Source organism: Cetorhinus maximus, chromosome 7 (genome assembly GCF_964194155.1).
Source record: "Cetorhinus maximus chromosome 7, sCetMax3.hap1.1, whole genome shotgun sequence".
Taxonomy (NCBI): Eukaryota; Metazoa; Chordata; class Chondrichthyes; order Lamniformes; family Cetorhinidae; genus Cetorhinus; species Cetorhinus maximus.
In genome coordinates, this window is record NC_135885.1 from 52,573,438 (window position 1) to 52,592,527 (window position 19,090).

General features: G+C 43.2%; 1 protein-coding gene across 1 annotated transcript in view; it reads left to right on the forward strand.

Annotated features, from left to right (window-relative positions):
- The first annotated feature begins 761 nt into the window (after positions 1–761).
- Positions 762–19,090, forward strand: part of c7h11orf65 (chromosome 7 C11orf65 homolog) — a 72,843-nt gene continuing 54,514 nt past the window's right edge. The window contains exons 1-2 of the mRNA XM_078544864.1: positions 762–885; positions 7,812–7,945. Of these exons, the coding sequence (XP_078400990.1) occupies positions 7,917–7,945 (29 nt within the window). The 5' untranslated portion in view covers positions 762–885; positions 7,812–7,916. The remainder of the gene's footprint in view (positions 886–7,811; positions 7,946–19,090) is intronic.

Genomic DNA, 19,090 nt, shown 5'->3' on the forward strand with positions numbered 1-19,090 from the left:
AACAGGGATGACAGCCATTCTGGGAAAATGCCCAGGGTGAGAGAGTAATGGTCTTAATAGTATAAAAACAAAAAGTGCTGGAAAATCTCAGCAGGTCTGGCAGCATCTGTGGAGAGAGAAACAGAATTATTGTTTGGAGTCCAATATGATTCTTCTTTGGAACGTGAGGAAGTCACATTGAACTTGAAATGTTAACTTGGTTTCTCACTCCACAGATGCTTCCAGCCTTCTGGAATTTTCCAGCACTTGCTGCTTTTATTTCAGATTTCCAGCATCTGCAGTCTTTTGCTTTAATTTCAATGATCTTAATGGTGACTGGGGAATCAAAGGTGGAAGTGAGAGTTTGGTTGATTTTTTGGTAGCTGCAGAAATATCTGAGTGAATGGAGTGCCAAAGGCTATATTAGGAATGTTTAAAAGTGTAGTTCCAAGTGAATTGGGAGACATTTTTTTTCAGGGATGGACTTAGGAGGAAGGAGGGGTTGGGATGGGAAAGGAGGATGGAAGTGGAGAGAAACACAAGGTAACATTTCAAAATCACAAATTACTGCATCGTTACCAGATTTGGAAATAATCAGCCAGTTCTTGTTCAGAAGCAGGATTAGGTGCTGAATATGGCGATTGCCTATTTTAGGTCAGCGCTACACCGGCCTGAGAAGGGACAGTGAACCCTGCGCACCACGCGAACCCTGCGCCGGCGCGGCAAACTCCTCGCAACACTGGGAATGTTCCAATTGTGACGTCATTTCCGCTGTAACCATAGCGACGGGACGCTCCAGCCCACAGGGAAGGAGCAGCTCCACAGTTGCCCAGGGCACTGTTTATGCTACATTGATGGTCAAAAGCTGGGAATGTGCGAGAAGTCCTTCAGGTCCATTTAACACAGGTACCATATAAAATAGATCTTAATTGTAGATTGCATTCCTAAGAAAAGGATGTACCATTATTTGCTGTGAGAATGTTGTTGTTGCAGTACTCGATGTCCACTCGCTTGCACCTGCTGCTGATTTGAATTATGACTTGTTTTGCATTTTATGGACTTAATTTGGAGTTTTCATTTAAGGCTTGTTGCCGGTGACAATTTAAGTTGCCACAACAATTCTAAATATGGACACGAGGTAAACCACTGCATTTGAAATATAAACACACATGGTCGGAAATACTCAGCAGGTCAGGCAATATTTGTGGAGAAAAAACAGTGCTAATGTTGCTGATTAGTGGCCCTTCATCAGGACACAGGAACTGCAAACCTCTGCACTTTTTAGAGGAGGAAGGAGGTCTTAGGAGACATGGCAGAGAGGTGTGTTTACATCTGGAACAGTATTGACTAGCTACTCTGACACAACCACCCATATCTACAGACCAAGTCTAAGGAGATCAGCCTTCATCACTTCTTTACTAGGCAGGATGTCAAAGAAATAAATTGGGTAAATTTTCAGCTTCACCGAATGGATCAAGTGGAAATTGTGAAATGTGCAGGTTCTGTATCAGGCAAAGTCATCCACTTTGCCAAATTAACACCTATGTGCTGAAGATAAAAAGTGACCCCATCTTCTCTTTGAGCCAGGCCTTTAAAACAACAACTTGTATAGTATCAACCGTATTTCTGTGATCATAGTGCTGCTTCTGAGACAGAAGATTATAGGATCAAGTCCCACTCCAGTGACTTGAGCATAATCTAGGTTAATAGGCATTATTGAGAGAGTGCTGCACTGTTGAAGGTGCTGTCTTTCAGGTTAAGCCGAGACCTATTTTTGCCCGCTCAGGAGGACATAAAAATCTCATGGTGCTATTTTGAAGAAGATCAGGAAAATCCTCCCATGGTTAATACTTATCTCTCAACCAACATCACTAAAATGGATCATCTGGCATTATCATTGGGGCCAAAATGGCTGATGTTTCTCCTACATTACAACAGTAATTACACTTCAAGAGTACATTTACTATAAAGCAATTTAGAATGTTGTGAGCTTGTGAAAGTCTGCTGTACATATGCAAGTCTTTCTTTTACAGAGAACTGTCACTGACACAAAGGACTGAATGGTCTTCCCTGCTACAACATTTTATGAATGTTTATATGTTAGTGCTGTGAACCGGTGCTGTGGTGTATATTTGTAACATGAGGTTCAAGCACATGGACTGCACGAAAGTTATAAACAGGGATCTTTTATCCCATTGGCAGATCTTGATAAACATTAAAGGTAAAGCTTAAATTAGATGAACAAACTATTTACAGTGGGTATTAACAGCCGGTGCTCCAGATCCACCAGGATACCGTCGAGAGCTTAACTCCTGATCTCTAATCAGCCGGTAGCAGAATTCAATTCGAGGAGCTCCTCCTGCTAACTCCCCATGATCACATGAATCAGACTACCTTGTTTCCCAGACACAAAGAGATCGTCCTCTTCTCCTGGTCCCTCGAACTCAGGGGTGCTGACCAGGCAGTCTGACTAGGTCTTCTGCAGCTGTTTGCCTGCTCTGCTGCCACTTTCCAGTGCTCCAGCCACAGTCAGAGGCTTCAGTACTTCCTATTCATGGCCGGGCCGGCTCCCTCACTGTGACTTACCAGTCTCAGACTCCTGCTCCTTGCTGCTGCCCTGCTCTCCTTTCTCTCTCAGGCTTCTGGCTTCTCCAACCCATGCTGTGGGCTCCAGATTCTTCCCTTCTGCTTCAGCCTGCACTCTGGACTTCAGGCTCCACCCCCAGCCTGCTGAGGCATCTCTTCTCATCCAGGGGTGGCCCACAGGGCCAAACAAATTCCCTGCCCGGCATCCTCCCTCTACTGGTGGGGACCAGTTGCTCCGCAAGGAATTCCCTGCAGTGAGTGGGGCCGGGCATCCGGCATCTCTCTGAAGCCGGAAGTCAGGACAACGAGATCCAGCACATCTCCCCTGCCACATATTGTGGAGGGCATAGATCATGGGTGTAATTTAACACTTAATAACATTTTAAAAGTTGCTCTGCTAATGAAAAAAAATATTCACAAACCAATTTAGCAAAAGAGCTTATTTTTTGAATCCTGCAAATAATTATGCATGAAAAGGACACTTGTGGGTAGAGGAGTTACCAACATAAGATTAGTCTCTTGTTTACAGAAGTTATATGGTACTCTTCCTCCTGGCATTGTTAACCCATGAGACAACTCTGTTGCCTAACTGTATCAGTAGGTCTAAATTAATTATGCAATTGATTTTAAATCTAACAGAATCTGTTATATGACATATGCTGGAACAGACAAACATGGCCTGAAGAACAGGTTGTCTATATAATTGCTGTTCAATTGATAACCTGGTGAAGTTGTGAATTTAATATACTATAATGGTTACAAATACCAATTAAGATAACAAATTTGAACTATAAATGAAAACGAGACTTTAATTTTAGGGTATGTATTTCTACTATTTACATATTTAAAATGAAGTCCATAGACTTAGGGAAGGAGATTTCTGAAAATATTTCATGTTCTTAACTCTACTTCTATGCTTCTTACATATGTGTAGCAAAGGCTAGTGAAACAGAACCCTTGTGAAAAGAATTCAAAAAGCTATTGTGGGTTATTATCAAAGACTATTTTTTATGTGATTATAATTTGAATGAAGGAGAAACAGCTTTCAAACAAATTATATTTAGCAAACAGAACTCTATCCATTATGAAGTTCTCAACAAATCCATCTGTTTCATCTAAACCAGGAAAACAAGTTTCAGAGTGTTTTCCACTTTGGAGAGATCTCAGTCTTTTATTTCAGACACCTTTGTATCACTTGGTGCCATTGGCTAAAATACATTACATAGCAATCCATAAATGTCAAAAATGGGTGCAGTATGTCAAATTACATTACAAGTTGAAGTGGTTGTTTAGCAGGAAATTCTTTTGCAACCATATCAAGGCGTGAAATGTGTGGCAGGCTAATAGAATTAGGCCCAAGTCCTGTCATAGATTGATCTTTAAGCCTCCATCTTCCATCTTCAGATGAGCAAGCTGTGGGTGCTCCAATATAGCCTACCAATTTCAGCCCGACAAGTTTTTCTTGGCTCATATGTCAACATGGTATTCGGATAAGTTCTTGGGTGGGTCAGGGAGATGGTTGGTGAACACAGATTGGCAATGTCCCATACTATTAATGTGGAAGCAGGAGCAGCACCTGCCTCCTCAATGAGGTAAGTGTAAAGAATCCACCTGACAAGTTTCTTCAGAGGCCTCGGGCTTCTCTAGATCCTGATAAACAAATCAGAACTTGTACTGGACAGATTAGCTGCTCATATGGAGATTAGCTGGCTGTTGCTGCTGCACTGCTAAACTTGTCAGTGTTCTGCCCATTTTAGTTGCCAGGAGTGTTCTAAAAAGAGCAGCAGACTGACTGTGTTCTTACGGTACCACACCTAAAGTATTAGGTTCTTAATAACAATGTATAAAATGAAAATGAAAACCCACAACATTTGGCCTAATATACAAGTCACACAAAAGATTCTTTGCGCAACATTTTCCCCCCTTCGGGGGGGTTGTGTGGGAACGGGCAGGGGCGCGCCGCCATTTTATGTGGGCGGGCCAATTAAGGCCCACCCAGTGTGATGTCTGCCCGGAAACTCTGTGCGCTCCCTTTGCTGATGGGGGGGATTCCCTGAGCAGGTCTGTGTGCTCTTTCACGCATGCGCGCGGAAGAGTGTACAGATCTCCCTGAGGCAAAGTGCTGCCTCAGGGAGATCGGTTGAAGTTTTAAATATTTATTAAAAGTAAGAAAAAATTTGCTTGACATGTCCCCTCATGTGACACTGTCACATGAGCTGGGACATGTCCATTACTTTTATTTAAAAATTTTCCGAACATTTTAAATCCCTCATAAAACCTCATCCCACCCGTGGATGAGGTTTCATGCTTTTTCGGAAGGCCGCCTGGGCTCTTTGCCTGCCCACCAACCTTAAGATTGGACGGGCAGGTCCATTAATCATTTTAATTACTTTTTTAATGGCCTTAATAAGCCGTTGACAGGTCGGCGGGCGTGCAGTCGAGCCGGCTGAACTGAAAATCTAAATGACACGGGTTGGCATCGGGACACACGCCCGACGTCACCCCGCGTCATTTTACGCATTGGCGACCAGGCCCCACCCCCGCTTGCCGATCGGAAAATGCTGCCCTTTGAAGTTTTGTTTTTGAGAATTAGGGCATAGCTGGTTTGTGAGAACTCATCTTGCAAGACCAGTGGAGATGGCAAGAAGTGCAATCAAAAATGGCCTGAAGGAAGCCAAGTGCACATCATGGGGTGAGCCAGGAAAGGAGTCGGAATAGGGACTCCCACAATGGGAATTTGGTGAAGATGGGAATTCAGTGTTGAGTGGGTGATAAACTGTGGATAAGTGGTACAAAAGATGTGCTTTCTAATAAACTGAAATTCAACCTTAGATTACTTTCCCAGTCCTATACTAGAATAGTGGGATACAGTAGCATAGTGGTTACGTTATTAGACTCATGATCTGAGACCTGAACTAATGATTCAGAGATGTGAATAAGAAGGAATTTAAATTTAGTTAATTAAATAAACCTGGTGTAGATCTTTTGGTTGCCGGGCACGCGTGAGAGATGGCAGCAGGCCTGCTGACCATTAAGAGGCCTATTAAGGCCCTTAAGTAATTAATTAAGTTGCATTTTTCACTGCCCGCTCAACCTTTCGGTTGACGCATGGGCGAATAGGCCAGGCGGCATTTGCATTTTTAAAGAAACCTCATCCATGGGCAGGATGAGGCTTCCAATGATTACTAAAAAAACAATAAAAAATTTTTAACTTTTTTTTTACATGTCCCTCTTCATGTGACTGAGTCACATGTGAGGACACGTTTATATCTTATGTAAAAAGTTTATTTTTAATTTTAAAAGCTCTGTGCCTCCAGGGAGCTGTCAGTGCGTGCTGCTCCGCGCAAGCGCACACTTCAGCATTCATGATCCTCCCTCCCCTATCCTGGCAGTGCTGAGGCTCTTAGCGTGCCTTTCACACTGGCTGGCCGTTAATTGGCCAGTCACAGTGAAATTGTGCTTGGAGCCCAATCGCGGGCAGCGGTCAGTCTCGTGGCCATTCCTGGGCCCACCCGCCACACCCACCCAACGAGGGAAAAATCCTCCCCCATGAAGCTTCATTGTATTAGGTTAAACATGGGCAAATAAACCTCCTACTAATTACTATCTACCACCCTCCCTAAGCTGATGAATCAATACGCTTCCTTGTTGAATACCACTTGGAAGAAGCACTGAGGGTAGCAAAGATACAGAATGTACTCTGGATGGGGAAATTCAATGTCCATCATCAAGAGTGGCTCAGTAGCACCACTGCTCACTGAATTGGCCAGAGTCCTGAAGGACATAGCTGCCAGACTGGGTCTGTGGCAAATGGTAAGAGAACCAACATGAGAGAAACCTGCATGACCCCACCCTCATCAATCAGCCTGTTGCAAATGTGTCTATCCATAACAGGAGGAGTGTAGGTCTATGTGCTGGGATGAAGTCATGTCACATTTTGCAGCAAAGAACTTTAAGGCCCATCGGCCCGCTTTTTCAATGCCAGTAAATTACTAACTTTTTTATTTATCCATAGTGTTCTAAAACTACAGGAGTTTTCTTCTTTAAGTTCATTCTTTATTATTACAATATTTTTTCAAAAACATCCCATTCGTGCACACGTCTGTGTGCCAATTCCTCTTTCTACCTCACCTCAGCTGGCTCACTCCCTCATCTTTCTAAAATTGGCCCTAATCCAATCAGGTGAGCAGGCCAGATTTTGTGATGCATTCTGGCCGCAGTGAGCCTCTGTGTTAGGCGGGGACCTTTATTAAATTTATCGTGACATCAATTTATCAAACATGATTTCTTTTGTCAAAAGAAATTTTGCCGCAACACTTACCAATAACAAGCTTCCAAGGCACACCCTTATTATTGTTACTTACATAATATTATCAGACAAATTCAGTTTCAATAGAAAAAGGTTACAGTAACTTTAAATCTACAGGGTCAATACCTGGCCTGTTGTGAATGTGGACTAGAACACTGTAAGCAGCATAACTGTAATTTCTAATGCGTGTTCATGGTGATGCAGATGTGTTTTAAAAGTAATAAGCCACTGGGTTATATTGTATTATGGATATGTTTCATGTGCATTTATGTTAATACTAAAGTACATTTGGATGCAGTCATTGATTAACATATTTTGTCTCAGATATGACTGTTGCTGTATATTCTTTAAAGGCAGAAATCTCATACTTAAATCCACATTCATTCAACTTAGATATTTTTCATGCATAAGGTATATTATACAAAGCTTACGAAAGAAATGAGCAGCAGTTACATTCAAATAATCTTTTGAAAATGTGGATAAAGCAATGAGAAGCAATAAGCATCCCACCATGGCAGATGGTGAAATTTGAATTCAATAAAAATCTGGAATTAAAAGTCTGATGATGATCATTACCGAAACCATTGCCAATTGTCGTAAAAACCCTTCTGGTTCACTAATGTCACGTAGGGAAGGATATCTGCCATCCTTACCTGGTCTGGCCTACATGTGACTCCAGACCCCCAGCAATGTGGTTGACACATAAATGCCCTCTGAACAAGGGCAATTAGGGATGGGCAATAAATGCTGTCCTAGCCAGTGACGCCCACATCACATGAATGAATAAAAAAAACAATTGGTTAGGATTTGTATAAAATTTAGTGATAATTATCAGAAGGAACAAACAAGTAGAATTAAGAGCTCTTGAATAAATGTGCAATATTTAATTCCAAATAATGATAGACATGTTGCTACTATTGTATTTTTTAAATTGTAGGTGTAAGACACATCAGTTCTTTAACTGTATAGTGGATTCATCAGACATCTGATACGGTGGCAATTTTGCTAAATTAATGACATCTTGCTTGACAGTGAACAAGAAATGACTGAAGAAATAGCACAAACAAACTGGTAAGAGACAGATTTGGAATTTTGGACATCTTGTTAAAATTTAATGTTATAATGGCTCAGTTACATTTATGGATCTTTTATAACCCAATAAAAGTTGTTGGGACCTCCTGGATTTTGAATATTTTAACTCTCAAATAAAAAAGATAAGTTAATATACTGAACCAATCACACAAACTTGATGAGTGGGCCCACGTCTGCCAGATGTATTTTAATATAGACAAATGTGGTGTCATGCATTTGTGTAGGGGAAACTGAAAGCATGTGTATACCATTGCAGGAATTAATTCTCAAGGCCGCTGAATGAGGGAAGAATTGTAGAGGTTATAATGAATGAATCATTGGAGGTTCAGGACAAATGAAGTTGTTGTGAAAACCAATAGGGCATAAAAATGTATTGCCAGCACAATTAAATATAAAAAGAGAAATGCTATCCTTTCTTTGTGGAAGATTAGGGTACATCTAGAATATTTTGTCTAGTTTTGGCCCCATCACATGGAGGGTTAGATAGAGGCCCTGGGATAGGTTCAGAGAAGGACAACTAGATTGATGCCTAGTTTAAGGACTCTCAGTTACCAGGGCAGAGAAAGATAGCTGTATTTTTTTTTAACTTTGGAAAAACATAGACTTTGAGGAGATATGATTAGGTATAATGAAATAATTAGATTTACTCCAAGGATGGGAGACTGCAGGATGACCTTGGAAGACAGCCTTGTACAGCTTTGGGCCTAGAAGACCTGGCTGTGGACTGAAGTATCTTAGCATGAATGGCAACAGTCTGCACTGACTGGCTGACAGTCAACAGCAAGGGTGGAGTAGCTGAATGAGAGGATGAATGCTGTCCTGAGAGGATGGCAGACCCATGCTCCATAGAACTACTGCCACTCTTCTGGGACAGCACCACAATTATCCTAATAATTTGTTGCAGGACAGATTGCTGGACTTCTGTGACACCCTGTAAGCCCCTTTGCACACAGCAACCCACAGCTATAATGGTAGCAGTCTGGGCTCGCATGGCAGTAAGCTGATATTTCATGGCTTCAGTCAAACTTTCACTGCATCACTCATGAAATATTGATTAGTTTGGTGAAATATGGATAATAGGTAGAATTCGTATATAATTAGGACATTATACCTTAGAATTGAATAAATGATTACCTTAGTTAAACAGGCCAACAGGCCTTACCCAGAAGCCTTTGCGCACACATAGGGACATCTTTGAATCTGACACACCAGATGGAACTTTTCCAAACTCGTCAATGTGAAAATACTGGTACAAGCTGTTACAGAAGGTCACAAAGGACACAGATACCACAGTACAGGAATATTCCAGAAAAAATTGAATATTTTAAGCCCTGTCTATTCTACATTCTAAATTGCTTATTTTTAAAGAAATGTTAAAAGGGTATCATAGCATATCGGGGACAACTTTATCTGCAAAAGGGTACACTGATGTGTTTTTATTTTAAAAGAAGGATTCATCACACATTGGCTTTAGATAGTACAGAACACCTTAAATTATCAATTAATTTAAGATCATTAACCAACTTAATTGGAATATTGCACTTCACTCTTACAAGATTCAACTTTTGCTGATCTTAAGAAATCTTAAGGCTTTGATCTGATCTTAAGGCTTTGACCTTTTGATGACCTCATCATAGACAAAGGAATCTTAAGTTGACCATGCAGTAAAGTTTAAGTTTTAAATCTCTTTTTATAAAATACAAATTATGAAATTAAGAATTATAGGCATTGCTACTGAAAGATGTGACAAACAGTTATTGACCAGATAAAAATTCACAATGTCCACATAATAAAGTAAACCTCAATAATTAAATCATTATCAATAATATAATATAGCCTTATAAAAAGGGGAGGGTTTACACAAAGAGGCAATACCTACAGCTGCTAAGGTTGATGTAATTCAATTCAATAGATTATAAGATAGAAGCCTTTAGTCAGTTAAGACAGAGGTGTTGACCTTTAGGTCAACACTTCTCAGGCTACTGAAGAGCTGGACATTTTAAAGTGAGTTGAAGCTCTGGAGTGTCCAGCTCAACAAATAGCTAAAACCCTTGGGGATTTAAGATGACACTTCGCTTGGATATTCCAAGGCAATTCTGTAGTATAGTAAGAGTCTTTTTTTAATACTGGATTCTATATTAGAACTAAGATTATGTTTTCCATCTTTCTATAATCTTTAACGTTGCAATGTACTTATCCACTTGAAGTGTATTGCAAGTTACAGTTCTTTAATAAATTTGTAAATAAGTTGGCAAAGTATAACATCTCATGTAGTATTCTGTATGCAGCTTTAAGAACCCCCTCTCTTGTGTACTCCAAAGTGGGGAGGTACAGTTTTTTTAAGAGAGACCCTCGGAACCTTATTAGATCCGGGTATTTATAACATAGCTGATAGCTATTAAAATGGCTACCTGGGGGAAGGTAATATCTCTTGACGATTATCTTCTTTGGGGGAGAGGTGGTTCACTTGCTTGACCCAAAACAAGTGTCTGCAGGAAGTTGTTATTTTTAACTCAAGTGAAGGTGATTGTTAAGGGAATGCTCCTGATTTGGGATGGCTCCTGTTATGTTCTGCTACGGGGTCACTTTGCTTGTGAACTGGCTGCATGCTTATCTGTTGGCAGGTGAGTCAATTACAATATACTGCAGAGGCAGAGACCAATATGAAATGAAGCACATGCTATTTATTTACATAGACAACAGAGCACTAACATGATGTATGCTTCACCAACCAGACCCTACTCTAGACTAACATTAACATGGCAGCCCGCGCTACACAGCTATTGGGTCTAACAGTCAAGTGGTCAATTTGCTCACATTCTCTTAAAGGTGTATTACACCTCAGATTACCACATCCCTCCCCCTTTACTTCAAAGTACATTTTACAATATATTAACTATTTACGCAAATGAACTATTTACAAATTTGGTCTCTCAGGAGGCTTTTTCAAACGTGTCGACCATCGTAGTTCTACGACTTCGGATGGTTTATCTGAGGCCTCCCTCTCAGGAGTTATCTGTCCACTAGGCTCCCAATGGGAACCTGTAAGTTTGCCTCTTCGACTCTCTCAGGCTCAACGGGGCCTACAGGTACTTCCAAAGCAAGAGGAGTTCCTTCTACCTGTGGTATAGACTCCAACGGGAATGTTTGGCACACCATTTCTTGAGGATCTGTTTCCCATTTCCTGAGGTGATCTACATGTCTCTTGATTATCCGACCTTCAACCGATCTATAGTAGAACAAGGGTCCTGTCACTGCACTGACTTCACCTAATAGCCATTTGCACCCATATGCAAAGTTCTTTGCAAAAACTGCTTCGCCTACAGTGAAGTTTCTTTCATGACTCTGGTAATCGTGTTCATTTTTCTGGGCCTCCTGATTTCTCTCTACCCTCCTCCCTAAATTCAGCCTTATAAGGCTCAAACATGTCTTGAGAGCTCTCTTCATTAATAACTCTACAGCATAAATACCAGTGGTCGTATGTGGTGTAGTCCAATAGCTGAGCAGAAAACATGATAACTTCATTGCTATAGAGTCCCCACCTAGTTTTTTCATTCCAGCCTTGAAGGTCTGGACTGCCCTCTTGGCCAACCCATTGGATGCAGGATGCTATGGTGAGGTCTTAACATGTGTTATGCTATTGAGACTTGTAAATCTCTGGAATTCCCCGCTAGTGAATGCTGTTCCATTATCAGACACTATTATTTCTGGTAACCCGTGTATCGCAAAACTCTGATGCAACCTGTCTATGGTGGCGGCAGATGTGGGTGATCTCACCTCATATAAATCCATCCATTTGGAGTGAGCATTAATAATCAAGAGGAACATTGTGCCCTAAAAAGGCCCCACGTAGTCAATGTGGAGGCGGGCTCATGGCCTTCCTGGCTACCTGGCTATTCCCAGGGATGCAGTGGAGCAGAAGGAGGCAATTTCTGAACCTGTTGGCACTGCATGCAGCTCTTCACCATGTTTTTGATTTCAGTGTCCCAGGCCACCATAAGCTGCTGTGCGCCAACACTTTCATTCTGGAAATGCCGGGGTGCACGCTGTGCAATTCTATCAATAATGGTTGTCTTCCTCTGGGAGGCACATGACTCTTGCTCCCCACAGTAGGATGCCATCCTGGCAGGTGAGCTTGTATCTCCTGTTAAAATAGGGCTTCATTTCGTCCGACTTTGGCTCATTAGACCATCCCTGCAAGACTTGTTCCCTGACGTGAGACAAAACTGGATTGCGGTCTGTCCGCTCTCTTATTTATTTGGCATTCACTGGTGATGAATCCAGAAAGTTTAATAACAAGACAAGCTAGTGAGGGATGGGGATGTTCACATTGATGTCCTTTAGAGGTAATCGGCTCAGCACATCGGCATTGGCAATCTAGCTTCCCGGCCGGTAGATAAAAGTGTATTCGTAAGCAGCTAGAGTCAGTGCCCACCTTTGGATGCGTGCTGAGGCGATAGGGGGTAGTATTGCCTTATCTTCCCCAAACAAGCCTAGTAGTGTTTTGTGATCAGATACGATGGTGAAGTGGCAACCATGGATGTATTAGTGGAATTTCTTAATACCCAATACAGTGGATAAGCCTTTTTCTCTATTTGTGAGTATCTTCGTTCTGCCACACTGATTGTTCTTGAGACATAGCCAGTAGGCTGTTTGGAGCCATCCGGTGGGAGAGTACTGCCCCTACTCCATAAGGAGATGCGTCGCAGGTCAAAATCAATTCTTTCTTTGAGTCGAAATGTACCAACAGGGCTGATGAATGCAGTGACTGCTTTACTGCTGTAAAAGCCTGTTGTTGTGTGGCTTGCCAGGTCCACCTGTGGTTTTTCTTGAGTAACCCGTATGATGGAGCCAGTACTGTTGACAAATTTGGGAGAAAACTACCGTAGTAGTTAACCATTCCCAAAAAGGACTTGAGTTCTGTGGCATTTTTTGGGATTGGTGCCTCACAAATAGCTCTCACCTTGTCTTCTACTGGGTGAAGGCCCTGTGAGTTAACCCTATGATCCAGGTAAATCATTTCCTTTGCTTGGAAGATAATTTTGCCCTTTTCAAACATACTCCAGCTTGTGATAAATGCTTCAGTACCTCTTCCAAGTTAGCCAGGTGTTCTTCATCAGTTAGTCCTGTTACTAGGACATCATCGAGATAAACCACCACATGGGGAAGACCTTGGAGTAAATTTTCCATAGTCCATTGGAAAATGGCACAAGCCGAAGAGACTCCGAAGGGTAACCTGGTATACTGGTATAACCCCCTATGTGTGGTGTTGGCCACAAAACCCCGAAAGGCCCTTTCTAGCTTGCTGGTAAGTGTGGCTCATGTCGAGTTTCATGTATGCGGTTCCCCCTGCCAGCTTGGAGTACAATTCATCAATTTTTGATATAGGATGCCTATCAAGCCTGGTGACTTTGCTAATGGTCAACTTGTAGTCCCCACATGTTCTCACACTTTGGTCAGGCTTTAGTACTGGAACTATGGGAGCTGCCCATTCGGAAAATTGTACAGGCTGTAAGACTCCCAACCTTTCCAGCCTGTCAAATTCAAAACCACTTTTTCTCGTAATGCACAGGGGACTGGCCTTGCCTTGAAGTATCTGCGGGTTGCTCCAGCATCCATGTGAATTTTAGCTTACAGCCCCTGAATCTCCCCAAGCTCTTCCCTGAACACAGAGGCATATTTCTATAATAATTCTTGCAGAGCTTTCATTCTGAGTTGAAAAATCTCAGTCCTCTCCGACTTTATTTCCTTAAGCCAGTTCCGACCAAGTAGAGTTGAACCCTCCCCTGCTACCACTATCAGGGGTGAATTAGCAGAGTTGTACTGGAACCTTGCATATACCTTTTACTCGTATGTTTTCATCAGTATATGTCTTTAGTCTGGCATCTGAGTTTTCCAGCTTTAGTGAGTGGCCTCCTTCACTCAGATACTTAAACGTGTGTTTCCCTATGACTGTCGTGGATGCGTCTGTATCCACCTCCATTCGAATGAGTTTTCTGTTGGCTTCTGCTGTCATGTAGATTGGCTGTGTTTTACCCATTTTTAAGTTGTGTAGCGAGTAAACTTCTGGAACAAAAACAAAAATACCTGGAAAAACTCAGCAGGTCTGACAGCATCTGCGGAGAGGGATACAGTTAACGTTTCAAGTCCGTGTGACCCTTCATCAGAACTAAAAAATATAGAAATGAGATAAAATATAAGCTGGTAGAGTGGGATGGGACAGGAGGAGCTCGATAGGGGGCCAGTGATAGGTGGAGGTCAAGAAGAGACTGCCAAAGATGTCATAGACAAAAGGATAAAGGGGTATTGGCGGTGGTGATATTATTAAAGGATGTGCTAATGGGGACATTAAGGGCAGGACAAGCTAGTGGCAGATGGCCCTAGTGGGGGTGGGGTGGGGGGAAGGGATCGAAATGGGCTAAAAGGTGGAGATGAAACAATAGATCGAAATAAATTTAAAAATAGGTGGGAAAAGAAAAATGTATTTGTAAAAAAAATTATAAATTATTGGAAAAAGGGGGATCGGAAAGGGGGTGGGGATGGAGGAGAGAGTTCATGATCTGAAATTGTTGAACTCAATGTTCAGTCCTGACTCTGTTTCTTCTGGTTCCTCCATTATATAAATTTCACAACTTCTGCCTTTTTGTTTGAAATTTTGCCTCAATCTTTCTTTATAATATCGCACAATGTGCCCATTGCGATGGCAGTAGAAACATTCGGTTCTTTTAAATTGTCGTTCATTTGTAGGCTGTCTGGTTCCAATTCTGCTATTGTTAATGTGATTTTTATCCGTTAAACCATTGCTTTTTGTTGTTCTGTTAATGGCGGCTGTTTCCCACCTTTCTGCGGAGCCCTGCGCTTCCGTGCCATTTCTAGATGGTGCCTCCCTACCAACGCGAAGAATGGTGCCATTTTGTGCTCCCTTGATTACTCCTGAATTCCTGACTGCGCTTTCCATTGCGAGCTCCAACTCCATTGCCTTGCTGAAGACTAAATTTGTTTCTGACATTTTTTTTGAATGGCGCCTTCGTTAATCCCACATACTAATCAGTCTCTTAACATGTCATTTATCGACATCCCGAACTCACAATGCCCTGTCAGTTGTAAGGCTGATACATAGCAAGCAACTGTCTCTCCAGGGGCGCAACACCGCGAATTGAATTTAAAATGCTGCGTTGTTACCGAGGATTTTGGCTGGAAGTGACTTTTCACAAGATTCACCAACTCATCAAAGCTCTTGGAATCTGGAGTGTTGGGTGCCATTAAACTACGAATTAGGCTGTATGTTTTACTGCCACATGTCAATAAGAGGATCACCTGCCTCTTCTCCTCCCCCGATATGTCATTGGCCAAGTCATAATGTGACCAGTCATCGGTGGTCTGATCAAACAGTTCGATGCAGCCAAATTGTGGCATACTGGAGGGCAATTACTTCGACGACCACAGTGAGGGCTTACAATTGTGGTGTACTTACAATCGGCCTGCAGGGCGCGGCTGATTCAGTACAGTTGAGTTTTTGCGGCTTCCTTGGTGTCATTGACTGGTTGTGTTTTGCCTTGTTGCCAGTTGTTATGTTTTACTACGGAGCTACTTTGCTTGCGAACCGGTTGCATGCTTATCTGTTGGCAGGTGAGTCGATTACAATATACTGCAGACGCAGAGACCAATATGAAATGAAGCACATACTATTTATTTACAGAGATAACAGAGCAATAACATGATGTATGCTTCTCCAACCAGACCCTACTCTAGACTAACATTAACATGGTAGTTCGCGCTACACAGCGGTGTGCTTTCAAGCCTGCGCTTACAGTCATTTGGTCAATCTGCTCACATTCTCTTGAAGGTGTATTACACCTCAGATTACCACAGCTCCAAACAGGGGTTAAAGTTATAATCCACTTCATGGAGGCTGCTGTTTCTGCTGCAGTGGAAGCTGCAACACTGGCCATTAAACAATGCATCATGTGTCAGCTGTGGTTCCGTTCTAGTGGCAACCGTGGCTCAGTTGGTAGCGCTATCTTCTCTGAGTTTGAAGGTTGTGGGTTTAAGTCCCTCTCCTGAACTTGAACACAAAAATCTAGGGTGACACTCCAGTGCAGTACTGAAGGTGTGCTACGCTGTTGGAAGTGCTGTCTGTCAGGTGAGATGTTAAATTGAGTCCTTGCCTGCCCTCTCAATGGTCATAAAGGATTCCATGACACTATTTTGAAAAAATCAGGTGAATTATCACCAGTGCAAGAGCAAAATACTGTGGTTGCTGGAAATCTGAAATGAAAACAGAAAATGCTAGAAATACTCAGCTGCTGTGGCAGTACCTGTGGAGAGAGAAACAGAGGCAGGAATTTTCCAGCACCCCTGCAGCAGGTTTTCCTGCAGCGGGTTGGCAAGCCATTGAAATCTTTGTTCACATCAGCGGGATTGGAAGATCCTGCTGGCGTGAAGGGCTGGAAAATTCTTAACGGGCGAAATGTTAATGGACGAAATTTTCCATTTCCAGTGGTGGGCGTATTTCGCGGCGCGTTTCCTGCTGGATAGCATGGCGGGAAATCACACCCAATTTTGTGCTCATTTGCTTATTAATTATGCACAGGCGAGTTTCTCTCTGAATCACATGGCAGGTCAGGATCTGATTTGTCCGCTCCACCATCACCTAATGTGCTTGAAGGTCTGGGCGCCACATTTAAACACAATCCTCACTCTCTCCAGCCCAACTTTCAGAAGAGGATGAGTGGAAATGCCTACTGCAAAGAAGAAAGCTGCTCCTAGGTTTTGCAATGATTTCCCTGGAAGCTCTCAGATGGTGTGCAGCAACACAGGGATATCCTCTACTCCAGGGATGGTTCCAGGAAGCCCACCAGCCTCATCTCGCTGGCCTGGGACGCCTTTACGAGGGCAGTGAGACTATTGGGCAGCTGCCCTTGAAATGCAATCCAGTGCAGGAAGAGAATGAATGATCTCATCCGCTTTGCCAGGGTAAGTCGACCTTCTCCTGACTCCAATCTCATACTCTCATAATGGCATCATGCACTTAAAGGGTTACACTGCTCAGGGATCTCACACAATGTTAGCGGGGTCACATCACCACTGATTGTCTCACGGGCACCTTAGCATCACCAGCATTTCATCAATCATGCTGCACAAACTCCATCCTCAGCCCTTAACTGGGGAGGACTTAGCACACACAGGAGGCCTGCATGCTTCCCAACCTCTCCTCTATCTCTCCTCATCATATTCCATCCATTTGTCTTCATCCAGGCCTAGTTTGCACAAAATAAGAGGAAGAGATCCCAGACCAGAGGAAGGAGGGCTGAAACAGTGGACCTGACTAAATTTGAGGAGGATGCCGCTGAGTTGGCAGGGGAGATCGGCTTCTCCCAGCAAGCCAGTACGGATGAGCCCACCATGAGTTCATCACATCGTGACATTCTCAGTGAGTGACATGCAATAAAAACAGAAAATGCTAGAAAAACTCAGCAGGTCTGGCACCATCTGTGAAGAGAAACAGAGTTAACGTTTTGAGTCCGTATGACTCTACTTCAGAGTGACATGCAATGTTGTATTCAGCCTGTTTATGAATTAAATCTATCTGCTCTCTCTACAGGCACCAGCAGATCCAGACACAGCAGCAGAGCCAACATAAGCCCCAGGCCACCTCAGATGAGGAAGTTGAGAATCCATTCGAGGAAGACCCATCACTGCATTCACCTGCATCCTCCACTAGCTCAGACACACACACCTCAGTGGGTCCTAGATATAGACTAGGCACGGGGTCATACCTCACAGACACATCTCCAAAGCAGTCTAAGGCACTGACAGCCCAGATTTCTGGCACTTGGAGGACTGCTGGAGAACAAGCACCGTCTGAGTCTGATGATGAGCCTCTGGAAATGACCATGTCAAACATACTAGAGATGCAAAGATAGACGGCAGAAAATCAGGTAGAGTTGTGAGAGGCAGTCAGCAGACTAGAGCGAAGAATGGAGGAGTCCATCTGCGTTCTGTCTAATGTTGTAGCTCCGACATGTGAGCACCTCGAGGTCACCATAGGAAGGTTGGCGATCGCCTTGGTGACCTTGGTCCAGCAGCTTCTGCTGGATTTGTGCTTGGATCTGCACTCCATCGCTATAGGCATTGGTGGGATCCATCAGTGGTTAGGTGAGAGGGGGATGGAGCACCTTCCTCCATGTGCTCCTTCTCCTCAGAGTCAGGCAGGGGCCCTAGAGCACCTACAGAGAGGAGGGCCAGCAGATGGACACCCCGGGGCCATCCAGCGGGGTGACTGCGAGAGTGTCCAGCCAAACCCAACCCCATCTGAATATGACCCCATCACCTCCAGCTGTACAGGCCAAGAAGGGTGCATTTGCCCTACATCAGGACACCCAAAGCAGGCTGGGACCCTTCAGCTCCCGATGCTCTGGAGGGTGGGCCTCAAAATCATCAAAGACAACAGGGCATACCAGTCAGCAGGATGCCCCCACCTCTGCTGCCGATGTCAGGGATGCATCTAGACATAGTGGTAGGGTTATAAAAATTAAGAACCTTTGATTTCTCTTCTGGGTCAGGGGTGTTCAATCATTGTAAATATCATGCACCTTTGTCAATACATTTACTGTTCATGAGAATGTGTATTCATTTGAAAGTGTTGTGCATATGCACTTTTGTGCCCTCTTATTGCGAGGATTATCTATGCTCCCACTTAGTGTTCGCCTCTCTGTGTGAGCCTCGCATTTAAGTGATGTGTAGCTGACACGTGATACTTATTCTACCCTTGTGTCATGTCAGAGGGATGTGTGAAACTCTTTACTGAAGGGTCTATAAAATACGCTAGCCACCATACACCTTACAAGACAGCATGGAATTAGGCATCTTCACTAGCCTTGGAGGGTTAGCTGTACTTGTCTCTCCAAATTGAAGGCTGCCTTCACTGTTAGTGCCAAAGCACAAGACTTGCAACCATGATGCTCTCTCAACTATGCATGCATTTCAGTGTTGCAAAAACCTTCCCAGAAAGATGGTCACCACTGCATCAAGGCTTTTGATGCAGTTCGTCTGCGCTGTTGTGGTGACAATCACTTCCCAGAGCGCACCAATGGAGGGGTCGCTGCTAAACTTTCCATGAAT